Source organism: Numenius arquata, chromosome 28 (genome assembly GCF_964106895.1).
Source record: "Numenius arquata chromosome 28, bNumArq3.hap1.1, whole genome shotgun sequence".
Taxonomy (NCBI): domain Eukaryota; kingdom Metazoa; phylum Chordata; class Aves; order Charadriiformes; family Scolopacidae; genus Numenius; species Numenius arquata.
This window is the reverse complement of record NC_133603.1, coordinates 976544-986124: the sequence shown is the minus strand read 5'-3', so window position 1 is coordinate 986124 and position 9581 is coordinate 976544. Positions and strand designations below refer to the sequence as shown.

Genomic DNA, 9581 nt, shown 5'->3' with positions numbered 1-9581 from the left:
TTGCCAAACTTTCAGCCTCCCTCCGCCAGGTCACCAGCTCCAGCTCCAGGCTCCTGGGGGGGGGACACGACACCCCGATTGCTGGGGGGACTCATCTCAGACAGAGGGCCTCCCACTTCCCCCGCTCCAGCCCCACCGTCGCTCCCCGGCTGTCCCTCAGCGCAGCCCACGGGTCTGTCACCTGCCCTTTCAGGTACCAGGGGGCACTTGGGGCGGGGGGCGGCAGCTGGTGCTGCTGGTGGGGCACCTGTGGGGACACTGGGGGGATTAGGGCTCTGGAAGGTTTGGGGAGGCACAGGGGGGCTGTAGGAGGACTGGGGGCGTTCTGAGGTACTGAGGGGGGGTCTCAGTTTGGGTTGAGGGGCTTGGGGAGGGGCTGGGAGTTGGGAGGCTGTTTTTGGATGGGAGGGTTGTGGGTTTTTGGAGAGGCCAGGCCCTCTCCATTTTAACACCCACCCCTCCGCATCCCCCCCCATCCGGATGTTCGCCTCCTTCCACCCCTCAGGCCGGGGGTGCTTTGGGGGTACCCCAAACTCACCACCTCCTGGTCCCCATCCTCCTGCGCTCTGCACCCCAAAACACCCCCATGCTCCATGGGCTCTGCACCCCCACATTTATTCAGCTGTGTTGAAGTTGCCTTGGGGGGGTGTGGAGGGAAGCACCTGTTTTGGGGACAGAAATGCCTATTTGGGCACCAGCACAGTGTTGTCCTTGGGGGGAACTGGAGATGCTCCAGCCCCCTCTGGTGCTCCTGCTCCTCGGGCAACACCGGCCGCACACGGCAAAAGACACGGATGTTGCCCTGCAGAAGGGGAAGAGCCGTGATTTTGGAGGTACGGGGCAGGGGATTCAGATGATTTCCCACCCCCCCCCCCCAGACCCCCTCCCGGCTTCACCTTGAGCTCCTGGACCAGATTATGGAGACGACGACGCTCCATCTCCTGCCCGTGGAGCTGCTCCCCCTGCTGCTCCACCTTCTGCTTCTGGGCGGCTGCCTCCAGTCGCAGCTCGGCTGCCAGCGCTGCCTCCGCCCGCAGGTGCCCCTCTGTCACCTGCAGCTGGACCTGGGGGGGGAGGAGAACAGCCCTCGGTTAACACAGGAGGGGGAAAGACTGGCTCCACCGGGGAGGGGCGCTGAAGAAGGGCCCCCAAGCCAAGGCGATGCTCAGCATGAAGGCGGTGCTGCCCTACCAGCTGAAGACCCTGGAGTGGGACCCCCCCCACCTCGCCAACCGCCAGCAGTGCTACTGCTACTGCGGGGGGTCCGGCGAGTGAGTACAGACCCCCCCCTAACCCCCCCCCCCCGCTTTGCAATTTCGGGGTGCCCCCCCCCTTAAATTAATTAATTAATTAATCCCCCCCCCAGGTGGAACCTGAAGATGCTGCAGTGCCGGGGCTGCGCCCAGTGGTTCCACGAAGCCTGTACCCAGTGTCTGAGCAAACCCCTGCTCTACGGGGACCGGTGGGTCCGGGGGGGGGGGCAAGGGGGGGGAAAAGGGGTGACACCACCCCCACCCCCCCCCTCCGGCTTCCTAATGGGGGGGGACACACTGTTAAATCCCCCCCTCCCCCCCGCTTTGAAATTCTTGCCCCCAGGTTTTACGTCTTCGAGTGCTGCGTCTGCACCGGGGGGGTCGAGAGCGTCCGGCGGCTGCCGCTGCAGTGGTGAGGGGTGGGGGGCGCCCCAACTGCACCCCCCCCAGCTGCACCCCCCCCCAACTGCTCCCCCCCCCCCCCAAAATCGCACCCCCCGAACTGCACCCCCCGGCATCCCTCAATCTGCAGCCCCCAAACTCCACCCCACCCCCCCAGCACCCCCCCAATGCACCTCCCCCACCCTGTACCCCCCCCCAAACTGCACCCACCCCCCCGCACCCCCTCATTTTTGGGGTCCCTCCACCCCCTCCAGCCCCCCTCATTTTTGGGGCCCCCCCCAGGGTGGACATTGCCCCCCCATCACCCCCCATTTTTGGGGGTTTCCCAGAGAACCGTTCCCGTCATCACTCTGTATTTTTGGGGCCCCCCCCAGGACACCCTTCCCTCCACCCCCCCGGATTTTTTTTGGGGGCCTCCCCCTTATTTTCGGCCCCCCCCCCCCAGGGTGGACGTCGCCCACCTCATCCTCTACCACCTGAGCGTCTGCTGCAAGAAGAAATACTTCGACCTGGAGCGGGAGATCCTGCCCTTCGCCAATGCCAACTGGGACGTGCTGCTGCTGGGGCCGGTACGGGGGGGGCCCGCACCCCAGAAACCACGGGGGGGGTCGGGGGAGGTCGGGGAGGGGTGGTCTCACCCCCCCTACGACCCTGCAACCCCCCCCCCCCCCTGCAGCTCGCCGAGACCCCCAAAGGGGAGCGCTACGGGCAGCTGCTGGGGGCTCTCAGCGCCCACAAGGACAGGTGGGTGCCCCCCCCCCCCGAACCCCCAAACCCCTCCTGACCCCCCCACCCCCCCAGCACCCCTAAATCCTTCCTGATGCCCCTGAATGCCCCCAGCCCCCCACGAACCCCCCCCAAAGCCCCCCAGACCCCTGCCCCCATGTTCGCTTCTCAGCCCCCCCAGCCCCCCCCTCTCCCCCCAGGTTCATCTCAGAGCCCCCCCCAAAGCCCCCCCTCCAAGCCCCCAGCCCCTCCCAGACCCCCTAAAAGACCCCCCCTGACCCCTCCAAACCACCCCAAAGGCCCCCCCCAGCCCCCTCCCCAAACCCTTCCTCCTCCCCAGGTTCATCTCTCAGCCCCCCCAAAAGCCCCCCCCTCCCCCAAACCACCCTAGAGCCCCCTCGAGACCCCCACAAGACCCTCCCCCCAAACCCAAGGCCCCCCCATCAGGCCCCCCCCCCAGCCCTCCCCAGAAGCGCCCCTCCCCCCCAACCCCCCCTCTCCCCCCCCAGGTTCATCTCAAAGCCCCCCTCAAAGCTCCGAAGCCCCCCCCCCAAGCCCCCAGCCCCTCCCAACCCCCTAAAAGACCCCCCCCCGAAACCACCCCACAGCCCCCCCACAGCCCCCCCCCACCCCATCCTCCCCCCCCAGGTTGATCTCTCAGCCCACCCCAGCAGCCCCCCCCCCTCGACCCCCCCTCTCCTCCCAGGTTCATCTCGGGCCGGGAGATGAAGAAGCGCAAGGGGCTCTTTGGGCTGCACACGCGGGCGCCCCCCCCGCTGCCCCCCGCTTTCCTGGGGGGGCCCCCCTGTTATAGTTTAAAATAAAAAAGGCTAAGTCCGAAATAGATTCACTAAATGTTTATTAAGGTAGGAAAGCAAAAACAGCGCTGGGCGGCCGGGGAGTCACAGCTCCACCAAAGGCTCGCAAATTCAAGCAAACTGAACATCTCTTTTTATCCTCACAGAGGTCGGGTTCGACATCTTCAGTACGCCCCTCTGCTTCTTCCGTTATCTTTACTCCCTCTGGTCTGTCTTGCTTCACAGCGGTTTCAAGGCAATGTTGGTTGTAAATTAGTTTACACCCTTCCCCTTCTACACGATTGATTAGTTACAAAGTTAAAACAGGGATAACATTGGGGTTAAGCTTATCTTGTAAAAACAGGACATTCCTATACAGTTTAGTAATATAATATAGTGGACGTCTCTTCTTGTTAGGGAGTTCTCAAGACTGCCACAATAAATTACAATCCAGCTTCAGGGGAGTTTTGCAGGTGGTGGTGGCATAATTAGCTTGTGCCATCTCTTACATACATTTGGTTAATACAAAGATAAACATTCACTTACATGGACACATTTTGATAGCATTGCAGTTTGTGTAAGTCAGGACTTTCTTACACTATGTACAACGGAAATGGATAATCCTAAGATTTGATCAGCAACAAATCTTCCTCAGTTATCCATTACAATTCCCCCCTTTTCTTTTATTCACACATCCTACTTTGCTGATCAAATCTTGACAATACTTCACACGCGGCTCAGTTTCTTCTTTTTAACTCTGTGCTTTTTCTTTACAACTCGATTAGGACCTACAGCCTGCAGCATTTTTGTTTCCTGTTTTTGGATAAATATTAGCCCACCCCTATCAGTTCCAGGCTCCCAAACCCTTATGCCCCAAGTTTTCCCAGTCAACCACCCGGGATCTTGATGCTGCAATATCAATATTTTTAAAGATTTACAGTTTCCATCTCCTAATTCTAGTGTTGCCCCACTACTATCATAGCTTGGCTGGGTGCACCCTTCAGGCCACCAAGTAACATTGAGATATTTGTCTGGAGACGCGACTGGCCATCTGGCGGTGGCTATGGTTTCGCAACCCCAATAGGCACAATAATGATGATTAGGGTGATTACAGTAACCTTTTCCCGGATTTGAGCTGGGACACCAATAGGTAGCCCTTACATTCACCCAGGGTTCACACCCTGTGCCCCCAGGAAATCCCACTGCAGCTCCTATTAGTTCGCAATTGGTTAAATTAAAAGAGGGTGCTCCCGCAGTAATATTCATTGGGAGGATCCTGGCTTCATTCCAACTGGAGATAGTCCAATTAAAGGGCTGATGTGGATACCCTAATATCCTGGATATTAAAAGACTTAGTAAGATAACAGCCTTCATTTCCCCACAGTTCAATACCTCTCTGCCTTCCTCGTCTACTCTTTTGCGGAGAGCAACGGGATTTCAGTATCTTCTCGGCAGCAGCAGGTAGTCTTCAGGGGAACCCAGCTGGTATCCTGTCAACAATTTAAATATTTCCACCTGTTTGGCTGTTGTGCCCGTTTCCAGACAAATTCTATGGCACACAGTCTTAGAACTTTATACCAGTCCGTTTCATATACTTCCCAAAGTTCAGGTATTGACAATTCCCATCCACAAAATAATTTACAGATCTCCACTGGATCATCTGGTTCCCGGATATACCTTAAGTCTTTACGATATTTCATGCAATAATTTTGCCTGTTAAATGAAACACAAGACCATTTTCTGTTACAATTTAAACGCTGGCATACAACCCAACATAAGTGCCCAGAGGTAGGGTGTTTTAGACAGGGTATTCCACGGGGACCTCCTATCCCGGATGACACATGTATTTCTGTTTCTGTTTCACAACAAAAGGGAAAAACCTGGGGAGTTCCAGTGAGTTTATATAGCCCAGACCCCCCCGTTTGGTCAGGGATCCTCTCTTCACTCCAGGGTGCAAAATATACTCTCCGCAGATTATTTCCGGGTGATAGTTGGAACCATTGATATAAACTATTTCTTACTTCTCTCCTAGAATGATTCATTTACCAACTTCACTCCGTCTGATTGTTACCCGGAGATCCCCTGGTTGCGTCGTTACTGTCCACTTTTCTGGAAAGATAGGTCCCTTAATTCGGCTGGCATGAGTCCATCCTTTTTCCGCTGTCCGTACAGCCGTATCTGTAGTAAGTAAAACAACAAAAGGTCCCTCCCAACAGGGTGTTAAGGAGGTTTCTTTCCAGGTCTTAATTAATACCTGGTCTCCAGGCTGGACTCGGTGCAAAGAGATGTCCAAGGGGGGTCTTTGTACTACCAAGCCCTTCCTTCTTAGTTCCTGTCTTCTTTTTGTGAGTTCCAAAATGTATTCTGTTAATATTTTATCTTCAACCTTTGGATGCTCTACTAATAACCCAAAATCATAAGGCATCCCATACAACATTTCAAAGGGGGATATACCAGTATCTGTTCTTGGTTGGGTCCTAATATAAAGCAAAGCCAACGGTAAACATTTAACCCAATTCATTTTTGTTTCCACCATAAGTTTAGTTAAGTGTTTCTTTATTTCCCCATTCATTCTCTCTACTCTTCCAGAACTTTGTGGGTGCCAGGGGGTATGATACTCCCACTTTGTACCGAACAATTCAGTTATTCCTTTAATCACTTTAGATGTAAAGTGTGGGCCTCGGTCTGAGTCTATTACTGCAATAGTTCCATATCTCGGGATAATTTCTTCCAACAGAATTTTAATAACTGTCTTGGCAGTAGCCCTTACCACTGGAAAGGCTTCTACAAAGTGTGTGAGGTGATCAACCAAGACTAATAAATACTGATATCGCCCGACCTTCGGCAATTCGGTAAAATCCACCTGTATTTTCTCAAAGGGTCTCTTAGCCAGTTCCCGACCCCCTTGAACCTTTTCCCTCAGTTGTCGTTTATTCACTCTGCGACACGTTAGACACCCTTCTAAAATTCTCTTGGCCAGATTGTAGATTCCAACACAGGCATAGTTCGTTTCGAATTGATCTACTAATGCCTGAACCCCCCAGTGTGTTTTATCATGCAACTTGTTTAATACTTTTCGAGCTAGTCCTTTTGGGAGAATCTCTCTGCCATCCGGTAGCAGCCACTTATCACCATTTCTTTTTGCTCCAATTTGTTTTAACTTATCCAATTCTTGGAGGGTGAATGTCTTATCTAATTTTAGCCGTTCAGGTTCTTCTCCCAATGTCTGAACTATTAACAATGTGGCCTGTTTCGCCTCTGCATCGGCTAGATTGTTCCCTCTTACTGTATGTGTTAGTCCCTTCTGATGTCCGTTTACATGGACTATAGCTATCCTTAGTGGACCTCGTAAGGCCTTTACAATCTCCTGGATTAGTTTTTCATGGACTAATCCCTTTCCTTGGGTGTTGATTAAACCTCGCTCTTCCCAAATTTTTCCAAAAGTATGTACCACCCCAAAGGCATACTTTGAATCTGTATAAATAGTTCCAATTTTATTTTCTAAGAGATTTAATGCTCTTAACATGGCATATAGCTCGCACGCTTGTGCGGACCATGCTTTACTTAATGGTCCTGATTCTTTTACCTCAAAGGTATGCCCATCCACAATAGCATATCCTGATTTCCGTTTTCCTTCGACCACTCGTGAAGAGCCGTCCACAAATAATTTTTCTCCTTCATCCAGTTCATATTCTTCTAAGTCTTCCCTTATCTTAGTCTGTAAATTTATTAGTTGGAGGCAGTCGTGGGTCAAATTTTCTTTAGGTTCTCCGTACAAAAATTGGGCGGGATTTTGAATAGCAGTGGTTTCCATTTCTAGCCTAGGGGAGTTGATTAAAATTCCCTCATATTTTAACAATCGACTGTCTGTAAGCCACTTATCAGCCCTTTGTTGTAATACTCCCCGAATGTTATGGGGGGTGTATACCTTTAGTTCACCTCCTAAGGTGACTTTTCCAACCTCTTCTACCAGTAATGCAGTGGCCACTATGGCCTGCAGGCAGGTGGGCCACCCGCGGCTTACAGGATCCAGTATTTTAGAATAATATCCTATAGGCTTTCTTTGTCCTGCCCACCCTTGGGTCAGAACCCCATAAGCAGTCCCATTATCTACATTGATAAAAAGTTGAAAGGGTTTTCGGATATCGGGTAAACTGAGGACAGGTGCTTCTATCAGATCTCTTTTTATATTCTCCCAGCGATTGTCATCCTCGATGGACCATTTTACTAATCCGTTTTTAGTTAATTTTTCATACAAGAATTTTACTTTACTACTGTAATTTTCTATCCACTGTCGACAATACCCTAATAATCCCAATAACTGTCTTATCTGTCTTTTATTAGTGGGCGCTGTTAGAGACAAAATTCCTTTTACTCTTTCAGGATCTAATTTCTTATGTCCCTTTGTGAGCCAATGCCCTAAGTATTTTACCTCTTCTTCAGTAAACTGTAATTTGGATTTAGCAACCTTTAATCCTTTGAGGCCTAAAACGTTCAATAGCTTGATGCTCTCATTTCTGACTTCTTCCTGAGTCTTTCCAGCAATTAGTAAATCATCCACATATTGTATTAGGATTTGTCCCTGACCTAATTCGTAAGATTCTAATAACTGTTCCAGAGCCTGTCCAAACAAATTTGGGGATTCTGTGAATCCCTGGGGCAAAACGGTCCACCGTAACTGTTGTTTCCTATGCGTCTTGGGATTCTCCCACTCGAAAGCAAAATAGTCTCTGCATTTTTCCTCTAATGGACAGGCCCAAAAAGCATCTTTTAAATCTATAACACTATACCATTTATAATCGGGACTTAACCGATTGAGTATAGTGTGAGGATTAGCCACCACAGGGAACCGGGTAACGGTTTGTTCATTTACAGCTCTCAGGTCCTGTACTAAGCGATAAGACCCATCTGATTTCTTTATGGGCAATATGGGAGTATTATGGGGAGACATACAGGGTTCCAGAAGCCCTTGGGCTAAAAGTCTCTCAATTACTGGCTGCAACCCTTCCCTCCCCTCTCTAGAGATGGGATACTGTTTTATCCTAATTGGCCGGTCTGGGTTTTTTATGGAAACCGTAATTGGTTTGATATTTAGCTTTCCCACCGACCCTGGGCTATACCAAATTTCTGGATTTATCTTGGCTTCATCTTCGGCGGTTAATAAACATAATTTTATTTTCAATTTATCTTGGTCTACTTCTAAATTGATTCCTAATTCTACCATCAGGTCCCATCCCAAGAGGTTATATTCAGCTTCAGGGACCAATAAAAAGGTTCCCACCCCGTATTTGTTTGGGGCTTCTATTGTTACATTCCTTATCAGGGGTACTTTGAAAGGTTCCCCCTTTGCACCAATTATTTGGAGTGTATCTTTTGATTTAACACATCCAGATGGTAATCTTTGGACGGTTGATCTCTCGGCGCCTGAGTCCACAAGGAACTCGAACACCTCATGCTGAGGACCCAATTTCAATTTTATCAAGGGCTCTGTGTTTCTCTGGGTCCCCAGCAAATAGAGCCCCTGACCCCCCTAATCCTCCTTAAAAATCCTTTCATCCTGCGCCCTCTTCCGGCAGTTTCTCTGAATGTGTCCCTTCTTATGACAATAAAAACATTCCATGCTTTGTGTATCAACCTTCTGTTTCCTCAGCTCCACTGGACCCCTTTGGGGACCTTCCCTTCCCCTGACTTGATTTTGCCCCTCTCTCACCGCTGCCATCAGAATTCTGGCTTGTTTCTTCTGATTTTCTTCTTCCCTCCTTACGTATACCTTTTGAGCTTCTCGGAGTAGCTCATCTAACCCTCTCCCCTGCCAGTCCTCTATTTTCTCTAACTTCTTTCTGATATCTGTCCACGATTTAGCCACAAATTGAGTTTTTAATAGAGTTCGACCCACTGGGTTATCAGGGTCTAACCCCGGAATACAACTGCAAACTTTTCCTTAATCTTTCTAGCCATTCAGTGGGGGTCTCATCTTTCTTTTGTTGCTCATTAAAGGCCTTATTAATGTTCTGCCCCCGGGGTACAGAGTCTCTAATCCCCTGAATTACCATATCCCGGAGGTCAACCATGTTATTTCTATGTGCAGGATCCTGGTTATCCCAGTTAGGCCGCTGCAGGGGCCATTTAATATCTCCATTGGGACCATTCAGATGCCTCTGATCCCAGTACCTCATGCCCGCCGTTCTAATCATTCCTCGTTCTTCGTTTGTAAACAAGATTTTTAAGATAGACTCCATCTCGTCCCAAGTATAAATGTTAGGCCCGAGGAATTGATCAAAACGCTCTGCTACCCCTAATGGGTCCTCTAACAGGTGTCCCATTTCTTTCTTAAACTCCCTCACATCCCCGGAGCTGAGAGGTACAGATACAAATCCAACTCCGGGTTGTGGTCCCCCCATAG

At 50.8% G+C, this 9581-nt stretch overlaps 1 protein-coding gene across 1 annotated transcript in view; it reads left to right on the top strand.

Moving 5' to 3' along the window:
- Positions 1 to 1128: 1128 nt before the first annotated feature.
- The window catches only part of LOC141476083 (PHD finger protein 1-like), a gene marked incomplete at its 5' end in the record, with an annotated part of 82504 nt that continues 74051 nt past the window's right edge, over positions 1129 to 9581 (top strand). Inside the window, 6 exons of the mRNA XM_074164694.1 lie at positions 1129 to 1271; positions 1367 to 1462; positions 1597 to 1665; positions 2101 to 2224; positions 2332 to 2399; positions 3088 to 3188. Of these exons, the coding sequence (XP_074020795.1) occupies positions 1129 to 1271; positions 1367 to 1462; positions 1597 to 1665; positions 2101 to 2224; positions 2332 to 2399; positions 3088 to 3188 (601 nt within the window). The remainder of the gene's footprint in view (positions 1272 to 1366; positions 1463 to 1596; positions 1666 to 2100; positions 2225 to 2331; positions 2400 to 3087; positions 3189 to 9581) is intronic.